This window comes from Halictus rubicundus, chromosome 4, assembly GCF_050948215.1.
Source record: "Halictus rubicundus isolate RS-2024b chromosome 4, iyHalRubi1_principal, whole genome shotgun sequence".
Classification (NCBI taxonomy): domain Eukaryota; kingdom Metazoa; phylum Arthropoda; class Insecta; order Hymenoptera; family Halictidae; genus Halictus; species Halictus rubicundus.
This window is the reverse complement of record NC_135152.1, coordinates 18558439-18573016: the sequence shown is the minus strand read 5'-3', so window position 1 is coordinate 18573016 and position 14578 is coordinate 18558439. Positions and strand designations below refer to the sequence as shown.

The window sequence follows — 14578 nt, the reverse complement described above, 5'->3', positions numbered from 1 at the left end:
AGAAACTTCAAATGTATTCGACAATAATACGATTGTGTAGCGAACGGCAAGCATTTCAGTATAATCCAATGAGAAATTAGTTTGTATTAAAAAGAAAGAGAAAAGGAAACGTTTGTTGAACGTTTGAATTCCTATATTTTAACATGATTATTTATATCCTCTTGAAATTTGAGGAAAGCGGGGAACATAAAAAGAAGCTAACATATTATATTTCACTAAAATGATCGAAATTAATTTAATAAGATCTGATCAAACATTTATTTGTCCTTAAGTGGTCGACATCTTCCAACTGCTAGTTTAACCTTATAATAAGAAGTAGTTTGATTAAGAATTGTTAACTAATTTATCTTGCCCGTTTTCATTTGATAAACTGCTTTAAATAGTGCTGTTTCTAATTTTTTACTGTAAGAATAGTGTTAGGTATAATTTCGAACTTAAGCATTGTTGAGAAATGAGTGCCGTACTTACTACTACGATAACGTTATGAATGAGTCATTGAAACGTTTAGTATTCGAGTTACACTTCCAAATATTTACTGTTAAACAGCGCTGTAGCTTTTTACTCTGATTACGTCGTTTTGAATTACATGTACCGTCCGGGTCTCGTAATGTGATACTCGGAAGGAATGCGAAAGGAATTCGCGAAGAGACCGTCTGATTGGTTAGGCGCAGACAGTTGAGTCACGCGCATTCTCGCTATTGGCTGAGGGGATTACCACCCCTACTTCAGGTGGTATCCCCTAACCCCTGTGCCATCCCGAGTACCACGTTATGAGACGCGGTACATGCTCGTTGTTTTTCGTATGGATGCTCGGAGTATACGGAGGTACGGAATGTGTATTTCTTGAATAGTGGACTGTTTGGTGTATTGTAGTTGTCTTCGAACCTTTCACGAGACTAAATAAAATACATATGAAAAACGCAGAGATTTTTTCTTCAAAAAGGAAAAAAACAAAAATAACCTGTATCTCTATCTGATAGGTGGCTGTGAATTTTACGAATTTATAAACACAAAAAGAAAATTAGTAAGTGTTAAGAAGAAAATTGGATTTAGTATTGTCGATAATAGGTAGTCAGATGCTTCCCAGGCAAAACAACGGACTATTTACACACTACATTACGTACGACGTTGGTACCGTCAATCGTCCACTGGCTTTACAGAGTCCATAAAAAAAAAATCAATTGTGTTTTACAGTGTATTGACGACAATACCTTATCGTTGAGCTATTTTTCAGATGGTTCATTCTTAAACTTCAATATGAAATTATTATATTTTTGTGTTTTCCACTTTTTACAACCAGAGTTTGCAACTGAAAAATGTGTCAGATTTTTTTTAGAATTCCTAGATCCGATTAAATGGGGAAAGTAGGGTAAAAACTGGTTTTCCGTTTTTTTCCTCATAACTACCCTCACGGTCAAGCCGTAGGGCTGAAACTGCACAGAAAGGGTTCCTTCTTGGTAAGCTATCGAACGAGCCATTTCCGGCCAAAACCGGTTGAAGGGCGTTTTTGACCCCCTTAACCGGCTACGCCCTATCCACGTAATTCCTGCTTTCTGCAATCGATGGAGACAATTTGTATTTTACATAAAGATCCACAGTCTGCTGATGAATACTGCGATAAAAGACCAATTTCGAATACGTGCATATGGCGTAGTATACTCTTGACTGATGCTATCGAGTTGAAACTTAGAAAAAACACTGACACTGATTTTACATATGTATCCTTCTCAAAATAAAAGTTAGAGGAGTGCTTCACTTATTTATTGACTGGCCGCTGTTATTTAACTTATGCATTTTATTTTTACGCACTTTCACACGTTCATTTGACAATGCACGATCTCGCTTGTCCTCAGGGGCCTCGCAAACCCGTTTTTACGGTTGCCCTCGTTTACAATCCTTTCGGAGGAAAGTGCTCTCATCTCTCACTTACTGTCCATGTCATCCGAAGCCGGTCCGCATGTTCAGCACAACTCTTAAATTAGGGCGTTCAGGATAAACTGTCCCATTTCCGTTTAAACATTACATTACATTACATTACAAACGTAAAAAATACTTCAAATGTGCAAGTCAATTTTACATCGGACACGTTGAACATACTGACAATGATGCGTATACTCACCTCATTAAGAAACAAAGATTTGCACCCCAAAATATAAGTAAAAAACCTGCTATAACATACTTATGCTAATAGTAATGTATTGAACTTACTTACTTTTGTTTACAGTCCGAGTATCTAAGCTCGAATAAAGAGAAAACCAATAACTGTTTGAAAAGCAACAACAACAAGCTTTACGTTGAGTAGATTACATGGTATTATTCTACAAATTTTAAGAAAGGTTAAATGTTAATTTTATGTCCCGAACTTGTTATCTTTGAACACGAATATTAAGTTTCAATTTCAAATCTTCGTAAACATTAAATGTGACACAATGAACGTGTTAATTTTAATAAGTATTCGGTGCATCGGAAAGTTTTAGTATTTTTCAATCGTCTATGCATAATGACTTATAATTATAACGGTTATAATGTTCTGCCTTTTTATGCAACAACGTTATTGTATAAATAACCATCTGTATTATCGATTACTAATATACCTCGTATGTCATGTATAAATGAAAGAAAATTAGGAAACTACTAAGCATGTTGTATATACCAAATATTGCAAACTGATGAATATTAAATTTATAAATGTATTGGCGAATTTATATTTTGCTCATTTCGAAATTTGTCCAGCTAGATCAAAGCTGTTCAGCGTCTGCCCGTACGGGCAACGATTATCTTGCCCTGGGCATACACAGAACGGCAGGTACGAAGTCACGCCCCTGCGGGCAACGCTGCATGTGTTTGTCACACGCATTGTCACAGCTATAGCTATGCCCGTAGCTGTGCCCGTAGCTCAAGAGTCAACGGATTTGTTTCAGAAAAGAACAATACAAAATTACATATTACACTTCGCAGAAAGCTGAAAACGATCCATTCATTGATCGAGGGTTATAAAGACGCCATTGCATCCTGCAGAGCACATGACGATACCATTCCGATCAGAAAATTAAATATGACGCAGAGGGTACGTAGCCCAAGCGGCGGTCAATGTGCAAATGTGGCGCAGTGGCCAACAAACAGCTTCGCCATTGCATCCAAGTACCGTTTTCTGCAAACAATGTAGCATCTTCTCGTTCAATGGTAATCTTGATTTTATATCCACCGTTTACAATGTACTCTTGCTGTTTCATTGGCACAATTCGCGATCCCCACGTGTTCGTAACTCGCCACGGGAAACCGTCGACAGGGCTTTAAATCGGGCGACTGCAACTTACGAGCAACGCTGCACTTTTGTACGGCGTCGCGTCGTACGAGTTCCTGAACTTCATTAGCCGCGACTGTCTCGGCCCCTCGGATGTTTTCGGATTTACAGGCAACGGAAACGCGCATCTTTCCTTCCCGAACCCATCAAACTTTTTGGCACTGGCGTTGTCCCAGTTCCCGTTGATCCTTTTATTATCCGTATATAGTTTTCTCGGTATTGAAGTCGGTCTTCGTGGAATCACGAGGTCGAGACCAGTCCCGGAAATGGAAACACTTTGCCGCATCCGGGACAGACTTATCCTCTTTCATTTGTTATGATGGGGACGCGACCTTGACGCAACGCCTCGCTTCGGACTATTCGATGATCAGCGTCGGTCATCGGTAGACTGCGGATTTTGCGCATTTATGGCGAAAGTGAGTTTGTGCGATTTTGAAAACACAGAAGGTTAAACAAATTTTTGAAATATCGACGTATTATTTCCAGCCTATCAAAGTCATTCAAGAAAGAGAATTATTGTTGCTTGGTGAATTTTTGTAATTAGGGGCAACAGAAAGACTGACCTGTCGCCAAAAATGTATTTTAAAAAATTGATAAATAAAACAACGCATAGTCCTAAACATTATTAATTTTAAATTGAAAGGTCCATATATCAGGACAGTTATCTCATACAACGCTCATATTATTTCGTAACGTCGACACTAATCATCGGGATGCGTTCATGTTTGTTCATATTTAATGGAAACGCTAACTGATATTACTTCACGTATTGTAATATTAAGCATGCATACGAATAATCAACAACTGTTGCGCGAATGCAGTGATCAACCATTATTTATTCGCGTTTAGATTCATAAAGTGTGGGTAGATAACGAACGGTGAGTGCAATATCGGTCACACATGATTAAGAGAATATCTTTAGACGATTTACTGAAATCAAAATGTGCGCCAAAACACATTAAATAAATCCAGAAAACATTATTAAACAGTATCAATTGTTTCAAAGGAATTTTATGTTTTATAATTTAGAAAGCCGTTTTGAAACATTTATTAAATTGCAAATTCGTTCTTCAAACTCTCCGCGAATAATTTATAGAATGATTTGAAAAATAGACTAAGTAAATTTTAATAAAAATAGTGGTAAAATAATTATTACGAAAATTTGTGTAATCAATTTTTCCTCGGTGGATGGATTGACAAATGTTGTATTGTTTTCAATGAAGGGGTTACGCGTATTCACGAGGTAATAATAAATTGTAATGGAAATCGACTAAAAGGAAATGTTTAGGGAAGAGACAGGAACTATGAGACAATAGAAAATTGTTGACAATGGGATCTTCGTGACAATAGTACCTATGCGGAATACTAGGATGAATAGGGAATTCGTAACGTTAGGACAGTGTAGACAATAGAGCGTTTATAACAATGGCGTGTAATGGTGCTCTTATAAACACATTACAGCATTAATTTTTCACGCCTTTATCTTTCTATACTCTTTCAAATCATTTGGGTTATCGCTAAAATTACCCAATCAAAATGTACTTGTTCCTGATTTTTTCTTTCACAATTAGTGAAATTATCTTTCTAATTAAAAATATTGTACAAGGTCTGTTATATTATAATAATATTGTACACACATAGGTGTGTTTACTGCTTGGTAGCAGATGAGGGGAGGGGGCACGAATTGAGGGGAAAAGCGCGGTAGAAAGGGATATTAGAGTGGGGGAACAAGTCTTGATCTGGCGACACTGCTTGGTATTTCCAGTGCTAATCGATGTCCTCTTCCTTAGTTAAAAAGTAAGAAGAATTATTAAAATTTAGATAATTAAAGGTTATCATTCATCTGGTAGAGATAATAAATACAGTTATTAAGGATAGATTATTGTTGTGATGATCAATAAAATGAAAATAAACACTTTTTCATAACAGGGACAGATATATTGTTCGCCAATATTAATAAAATTGTCACTTATTGTCACAAATCATTATGACTGGCATTTATTTCATAAGAACTGTCTTAAAAGGAAATCCTAAACATTTCCTTTCATGCAAATTCCACAGGAGATATTCTTTTAAATGAAGCAGAGAACGTTTTTAAAAATAAATGATAATTGTCTATCTCTGATGTAGAAAGCGATCTTACTCCTATCAATTGTGCTTTTCCTAAAATAATTATACAACCACTAATCCTGTTAACTATTCAAAATACTCTAGGCGCTCAGTTCAATTTCAAAAGTAATCCTAAGATTCAAGCTCTATGCGACTCTTCAACGCGGCCGGATACACAATACACATCGAGTGGTTGTTAATAACTTAGAGGGACCGATGTTGCGTTGAATAAGTAAACAGAAAACGGTGGAATAATTTAGTTGCGCCGAATACATATTTGGTTCGGATAAAGCAGGACCAGGTAATTGGAACAGTCGGATTGATACAGAGGACCCCGCAAAAGAGAATTCCCTCTCACGTTTCAGCTGCTCTCTGCTCGTATTGGGCAGAGTGGGACAAATATAAAAGAAAGGTGGGTTAGACTTTCGGTCGTGGGCTTTCGAGAACATGTGATGAAAGTGGGCTCGCGTGGACGGGACTTGTCCAACGGTATTAATGAAGGTTACTGTTGTGCGCGGAAATGAGCGAACGAATAGTATCCTCTTGCTTTCATAATAGCTAACGACTTAACTTGAGTCGCGTGGATAGTGAGGTGTACACAACGTTGCTCTATCTGTGGCTGTTTAGATTGTACGTTTTGTCGCGTGCTTCGGTATTAAACATACTCCTGGAGGAAACAACGAGATTGAACGAAACGTCGACTGATCAGGTTATAACGATGAACTTCTTGATAAGGGTGAGTTGTTTGACTGTGTTTCATTTATCATTTTCATTGACGAAGATTAATTGGCTTTCCAGGAACATGATTCTTGATTATTTTCCTTCGGAATCTGACTTAGGCACAGATTTATTAAATATTTTTATTTTCGGAATGTCACGATTCTGTATTTAAAAAATTATATACGCGTGTACTTTGAACAAAATTTCCAACCATTAGTGAACTATTGACAGCAAAGAGAGTTTTATTTAATTTCTGTTTCCTTTATAGAAATTTGTAAAGTATTGTGCATTATAATTTACACGAATTAACTTTCACCGCCGCTCGCGATATCGGTAATCCAGTATTTCCGATAACAGTGGTCGTTGGAGCAATATCGAAAATAACAAGACTCTCGAATTTCGGTTCGCTGAAACGCGTATTTACGACAGAAACGAAACACCAGAATCGGCTAAGGAGTATCTTCTAATTGCGCATACGTATTCCCTTACTGTTTCCCTTTCATCCCATAACGCGTCTCCAGACTGCCACCAACTCCGGTTTCACCGGTTCTGATAGTATCGCCGAGATGCTTATCAGATCCTGCCGTTACGGTACCGCTTGACTTTCGGAATTGGAAGGGACGTCGAAGATTGTCAGTATTTCATAGAGAGATTCTCTGCAAGCTGACGGGCATTTCGATAACATGAATTGCAAACCGTACTGTGCAATGTGATGTCTGAAATAGCGACAATAATACAGTATACAGAGCGAAGCATGTAAAAGGACATGCTCGGTATCTCCGTGACTTGTCAAGATACGGGAATGTTCGCAGTTAAATGACGAGATTTAGAAGTACAAAAAAAAAAAAATGTTAATGCATGGAAAAATTTGTCAAAGTTGTGCAACTGAACAAAATTAAACCGAAATTTTCCTACCTTATTGAAGATTTCATCGTTTCAAATTAATTAAAACTATTTTTACTACGAATTTTATGCGTTTATGGCAAAAATGAGTTGGTGCAAATCAGAACAATGAAGAAATTGCAAGAATATAAGGATCCACATATTATTTCAAATAAATTTAAAAAGAAATTTTAATACATATTCTGTTTCATACAATTGAATAATATTTATTTTGCATAAAGCAGTCTAGTTATTAATAATTATTACATTTGTTGAAATACTGAGCTTTGAATAATTGAGAAATAATTACACTGCAAATCTTCGTGCATAACGAAAGTTTTGTGGATCAATTACATGAACCGGGGATAAAATATGAATTTATTTGAACTTTCAATAATTGGAATAAATCGAAAATTACATGATCATATTTTTAAATTCATTTATTGTTTTTGCATTTTTAGAAAATTACATTAAATTATTCTCAACCGTGTGTAGGAATGCTTTCGTAGGCCACTATAAATTTGTTCAGGTTATACAGAGGAGGTTCCTAACGAAATAAAATTAATTCGGTATCCATCGAGATTTTATCGAGGAAGAATCTCCGTAGATGATGGACCAATCTGATTCACGCGATTCCTCGTGAAACGAAGCTTAAAATTTCAGTAGCTCAGTCTCGTGAACAGCTTTTTCTGTAGGGAAATTAATGGCGCAGAAACTGTTCCAATTTATTCTATCGGTTTGAGCGAAACCTTCCTGTGTATCCTATTCGGTAGCAATAATGGAACAATATACTTGTTGCATGTTGATTCGCAAGCGACTTCAATAACGATGGCAGTTGAATTTACATACAAGCGAATTTCTGTAGTCTGAAAATTCCGTTATGTTGTAAACATTGTTGTTTTGTGCGAGATTTCCATAGAAATATCAGGCAAATTCTGTTGTTTCTATTTTTTTAGAATAAAAAAGTATAAACCAGAGGATGTTGCGCATTTTCGTGCCTTTTTATTTATCTTGAAAAATATAATACACATGAGAAACTATCTAGAATAAAAATCTAATGGCTTTGATGGTCCATAAAATTGTACAATTAAATTATTAAGTATTTGTTTAGCATTAACAGCTATTGAATTTTTATCTTTACAATTTCTTCGTGTCTATTAACACCTTTAGAATGTACTACAGAGTAGAAGAGATATTTTTACATCTATTTATATCTATTTTATATAAGAGATATATTTATATAAATTTTTCACTCAATTGTCTATGATTAAAATTACATAAACAAATTTATTGTTTTAACAGCGGTGTCTGCTGGCTGCAATTTTTGTCCTGTTGCTCGACATTATTGAACCCGGGGAGGCATACAAACTGACGAGATCGTACAAGCGTTATAAACGTAGGCCGTTGCATCGACCACGATGGTATACAGGTCATGGATCATCGAAGTACTACCATTCAAGGAGGACACCGCCGGAAGATTATTATTCTCAAAGGCCTGAATATTATGGGTACGGAATAAACGTAAAAGTTTTACGGCGGAAATGCTTCGAAACGAGATCACGAACGAAATTAATCTCTTATACCTTTTGAATTTGGTTGGCCTTGTTATATTTATCAATGGAAATTTCGATTGAAAATCACGGTCGTATTATGCATTTTAAATGAACGGACTCCGTGTGTAAAATTCTGAAAATATTTCAGATTATTTATCCGGGTAATTATTTCGATTTTAAAACTCACTACTCAAACTGGAATCACCTATATGTCTGATTTTCTATAAAAATGAGAATTTCTTGAAATATTTGCTATTTATTATATAAGTCTGTAAAAATACGAATATGTTATGTTATCGTGTTTAACATAGCGCCTAATTCGAATCTTTCGAATCTCGATCGATCGTTTAACACAAATGACAGTTTAATTGAAAATTAAATAGCAAATTTAGCGGAATAATATAGAATTGTGTAAACTGGAACGTGTTTCATCGACATCCTATCTAGGATAATTACAACCATTTACGCGTTACGAGTATTACGCGATACTTAGTCTGTTCGTAATATGTAGTTAGCATTAGTGTTATGCGATAGCGTTGTCGTTCATCGATAAAGTCTCTTCGTAAGGGTTACTTCAGAAACACTTTTAGTTCGACGATTTTTCGAGGCCATATTAAAGAGAAAGATACGGGAAATGTATTGATTAAAACAAAATGTAACTCCGAATGGTAATACCTAAACAATCGATCACAGTGTCTAACAACTTTCTGGATACATATTTTCATTTTTGATTTGTAAAATATTGACAATATCTCGAGAACCGGAACAGTGTTCAATTATTTTTTAAATCCATTGTACATTAAAGAAAATGTTATTTCCTTGTGATCGATATTTAACTATTACAGAAAATGTAGACGTACGACAGATATAAATTATATTTTAAAAATATAGAAATATAGAAATGATCATAGTTGAAATATTGACAATTTCTCGAGAATCGGAAAAGTGTTGAAATAATTTTTACAAATAAAAAAAAACAAGCGGCGGTCAAAGAAATGTTTATGTAATACTTGAATTCGAGATTGGAATTGATATATTGTCGGGGAACAGCATCGTTTGGCCATGATTTCGCAAATTTGCGTAATTAGAAGTTGTACCGAGCAATTTTCAGGACAGTGGCCACTGTCGTCGTATTGTCCGCGAAAGCGAGCCTTTTTTCTGCTGAGAACGAGGAAACAATTGGAAACAAAAATTAATTTGCTGGTCGGAGGACGGCGGTGGAACTTTATCGATTCGATGAAGTGCGCGAACGGGGCTCGAAATGCCGGCGTTTTACGAATTAAGTTTAATTGAAAAACCACGCGTGACTCTTCGCGATCGATTTTAGGCTTAAGCGGATCCCTGCTCGAAACACGTCCTGTTTCTATAATTGGATTGCAAATTCGGTCGCCTGTTATTAATAGACCGATTTGCACGTGACCGAGATTACCAAAACGGCCTACGGACGATACGATTTATCGTGCAACTAATTCTACGACAGAAGTTGCCTCGATCGTTCGAACGACAGTCGCACCGTTTGCGGTGCTGTCGCAAAACTCGTAGTACGATGCGGTCGTGTCGCGCGGTAGTATAGCATACTAAAAAACAGTCGTACGACAGGTGTCGAACGTTGTACGCGTGTTACAACTTGTTGAAACTTGATGAAGCGATTTCGATTCTATTTGCATTTTAAGAATAGGGATTTTTCAATTTCTCATTTCTTACTTTCTGCGGACGTATTCTCCGTGGTCAGGTATTTCAGCACCAATTGTAAATCGCGTGTTTCTTTAGTAATTTTACGGCGAATTAATTCTAACAATAAATGGCAAGCTACTAAAGTTGTAATTTATTGTTACATGTAAATTAATATTCGACATTCTTCATATTTTTGGTATAATTATTTAGATAAAAAATTTTCCATTATTGCGTTTAATTAATAATGCTTTCTAATTATTAGAGCTTAAAAATGTATAATTATTACAGCTGTTTAAATTTTTCACCGTGCGAAGTGAAGTACGAGTTAGCTGGAATAATGATGGGAATCGATGGTTTCAGATCGCACATCGGAAACGAGGATTATGACGGACGCGGTGAAAACAAGCCGTACACCATCGTTATCCAGTTACCCAAAGGCGAAGACAAGTATAAGTATAATGATTACCTCGATAGTAAGAGAAACTTCGAGAGGGATCCGATTCAGGTGTTTACGAGCGAGAGTGATTACATAGATGATGATGATGATATCAAGAGGGATTATATGGATGATGCTAAGGTCGTTAATGTTAATAATAAAAGGGTACAGATAAAGGTAAGTGCTAAGTGACTATAACTAGACTGCGTTTTTGGGGAAAATAAAAAATTGTCTGTGTTGATTTTAAGACAGTAGTCAAATAGATATAGTGAAGAGTAAAATTTAACCAATGAATGGTTCTATCACATTATGATAAATTCTATCTCTACAGCTTCATTTTCATTAAGTAAATTATTTTGATGTTGTGAGAGCTTTTGGGGCTGACGTTTGTTAGTCAATACAGTGATTTCTCTATATATAAACGTCGCGGAATTATCCCCACTGCCCCGAAGCTCGAGAGGCCTCGGTCGCCGAGGAGTGTAAACATAACTCGGTTAGGCTATGTTTCCTGGATGATACATGACGCTGGCAAGACCCGCGTTGTTGACATATATCGAGAACGCACTGTATATTGAAATTCCTTTCCCTACTCAATTTTGTCATGAACGCATAAAATCCGCAGTTCAATAGTAACAAATATGTAGACTCGTAGACTTATTGTAACTATTATATGTAGATTTCTTGACTAGTTGTAAATATGTTCAATAATTTATAAAGTATAAATATTTATAGAATTGAATAGAATTAGTTTAATATTAATTTACTTATGTCGCTGATGAAGCAATTGGAAACATTCTTACCTTAACTTTTTTTAAATTCCACCATTTTGCATAAATCTTCACTGTCTAGTTACAGCTACTCCGAAAGAAATTGAATAGAGTATTTAGATGCAAGTTAATCGGCAGATTTAAGAGATGTTGAGATTCGCAATTTTCTCGAGTGAAATTTTCGAGAAAATAAATTTGGATTTTATTTCCGGGCAAAAAAAAGTTTTACATGCAAGAACGGTTAAAGAACAACTACGAAGAGCAGGACATAGGTAAATGCATACTACACAAATTTTTATGCATTTGTAGCTTATAAACATGTTCAAGGAAAGATACAATAGAATTTGATTTGTCTTTATCGAAATTATGAATATATGAAATAGAATTTTATTTAATTTCAGTTTTTCACAATATGTCTATAAACGTGTGAATTTGAAACTTTTGCAATTAACCGGTGAACAATGAAAATATTCGAAGGGCAGGTTTTCATATTTGAGGTTTTTGGATATTCCAACATATATCTACAGTTGTAAGACATTTGACGCGTTCCATATTTATTTTGTACACGCCATTTTTAGCATTCGCTTTCTTTTTCGAGCATCAGTGCAGCGTCAATATTCGCTCGGTAGATAGAATTTAAAGTGAATGGTTGACAGTCTTTGTTTTAGGAATGAAAATTGATTTTCTCGAGTACGAGGCATCAAATGAAAAAAATTCATTGCATATTCTCGACTTATTTTCTCATGTAGAATCGACCCCTCCCCACCCTTTCACCTTGTATTATTTTGTGTCTCATTCTACTTTAAGGACAGTTTTAGGGATTGTAGCTACCATCACAACATTTAGATTATGTACACGTTTCATGAAAATAAATAATGTTCAATACGTATTTTAATGCATACAGATGATTAAAGGTGAACGGCCACAGTTGCATATCAAAATATCACGATCGGACGACGAGCAAGATATAGAATTTATTGACAATGCGAACATCACAGCCATGGGTTTACTGGCCACATCGTATGCAAATTTAACGTTTTCCATGCCAAATCCTGAGGAGAGCTGGACAACGATAGAACCATCTACCACATATCCGGAGGTCTTCAGCAGCAGTGAATTAACATAACAAAAGAAGACTCCAGTGTTCACTGGAGAGAATTTTTTTATCATTTCGTCTTCCTAATTTAAATTATTCTCCCATAGTAGATTTACAGAACGAGTCAACTATTTATTATTCATTGCTCCCTTATTTTATCGTAGTTATTCTATTCATTATTTTGTTATTCTGTTATAGTTATTTAATTCTTTGTTTTGCCATTCTATTGTAGTATACTTTATTCATTATTTTGTTATGCTATTGATAATTCGATTTACGTAAAATGTATCTTTAGCAAGAACCATATATATGGAATATGCCAAAAATGAATAGGTAAAATCTTAAAAAATAGCGACATTCAATATTTCAGAAGAATATTATAGTTTTAAACAATTTATTCTTTGAAACTAATATCGAGTATAAAATTTTTTAATACGAATATTAATAGTGAATATTTGTGTAAGACTATAACATTCGGCGTGACATTATTATAGTCACGTAATGTTTAAGAGAATAATAACAATAATCAGAAGAATGTGATTGAGTAAAAGTAAGCAGTTACTTAGTTGTCAGAACAGATGTAGATTGTTTAAGAACAATGTAATAACATTCAGTTCTCATGTGTTGCTTTTTTTAAATTGCACTATGCATGTATATTCAATTTACTGGAACTGAAATAAGAAGATATTGAAATGCGTGCGAAAACCTATTAATTTTGTTTTCCTTATTGGAAACGTATAAACATCGTTCCGTTGTACACGTTAAATATAAATCATTCCGTAATGCTCCAATTGAATGCTTAATGGAAACAATTATAAAACGAAGCATGGAGATATGGAACGCGCCTGCTGGAATCCTTTGAACAATACTATTGATTTTCCCCCGTACCAGTTTTCCCATAGCGTATTGTATCGAAAAAACAATGATCTTTGCAATTGTTTAATGGTAGTTGCGTATTGCGTTATTCATTGGAAGCTGTTCGCTAAAAGAGTTATGGACGTTTAATATCAGAGAAAACAATAATAATAATAATAATAATAATAATAATAATGATCAGTTTGCAAAACTTTATGCAAAATTAAAATTTGTATCAGATTCACTGTGAATATACATATTTTTTATGAAATCATTATAAAAGAAGACGAAGGTGTGCAGTGCGCACACTGCATTATTATTGTTATTATTATTTATTTTCAAGATTTAGTAGATCAAAATAAAATATAATAAAATTAATTATGCACATTAAAATTCGTCAAATATTTTCCAGTGTTTTTGTATAGTTAAATGAATTTAATAGAATATTGTTTACGGTATCTAACTTCATTGACTATAAATTTATGGTAGAGATGGGTGTCTAAAACAGTAAAAATATTAGAACAATTAATGAATATACTCGTGTTATTATTAACTTATAAAAATTATTCAGAGAATTCACGAAGACAAACGTCTATTTTGCATCAGGGTCTGCAGCCTGGAAATTATACTAATCTGTTCGCTAATCCCAGTCCAAACGTATGAACGAGATCTGATTTCGTCTTCACGATCCACGACGGGCTTAACAAGTTCGAGATCGAAGTTTCGAAGGCATTAACGAATACTCTATTATAGTAGTCCGTTTATGCCAGCGTAGATTCTCCTCGGGAAACTATGAATCTCCACTGCGAGGGGTAAAAAGCGTCTGCCGAGGAAGACAAGATAAGAATTTCGAATACGCGAAATTGCTCGGAAGGGAGAGTTCCACCGTTGATCTCCATCCTCGAAAGTTTCCGTTCCCCCTACGACTTTCGATGTCGAATTATTCGCAAGAGGTACCCCTCCCCCGTCGCGTCCTCGCCGTTCCCACGCGGTCCTGAATTTAATACCGGACGATCGAGCACTCGAAACTCGGGAAACCGTTCTTGAAGTGGATGGATGATGAAGAAACAGCAAATATTGTGTTTCGAAGCGAGGCCTGCAGCCACACCTCTTGTTCCGCGTTTCTTCCATTTCGAGTACCATTCCGCATCCACTTCCACTTCGCTGTTCCTCGAAGACTAA

The 14578-nt window shown here is 35.4% G+C and overlaps 1 protein-coding gene across 1 annotated transcript; it reads left to right on the top strand.

Annotated features, from left to right (window-relative positions):
- The first annotated feature begins 3711 nt into the window (after nucleotides 1-3711).
- LOC143353870 (uncharacterized) lies at nucleotides 3712-12899 on the top strand. The gene is made up of 4 exons (XM_076787474.1): nucleotides 3712-3720; nucleotides 8318-8523; nucleotides 10603-10855; nucleotides 12350-12899. Exons 1-4 carry the CDS (start codon nucleotides 3712-3714, stop codon nucleotides 12569-12571), a joined length of 690 nt encoding a protein of 229 aa, XP_076643589.1. The 3' UTR covers nucleotides 12572-12899.
- The last annotated feature ends 1679 nt before the right edge of the window (nucleotides 12900-14578 follow it).

Coding starts and splice junctions, on each gene's coding strand:
- LOC143353870 (XM_076787474.1), top strand. Junction 8,524..10,602: donor CAAAGGCCTGAATATTATGG/GTACGGAATAAA, acceptor CGATGGTTTCAG/ATCGCACATCGGAAACGAGG. Junction 10,856..12,349: donor ATAAAAGGGTACAGATAAAG/GTAAGTGCTAAG, acceptor TAATGCATACAG/ATGATTAAAGGTGAACGGCC.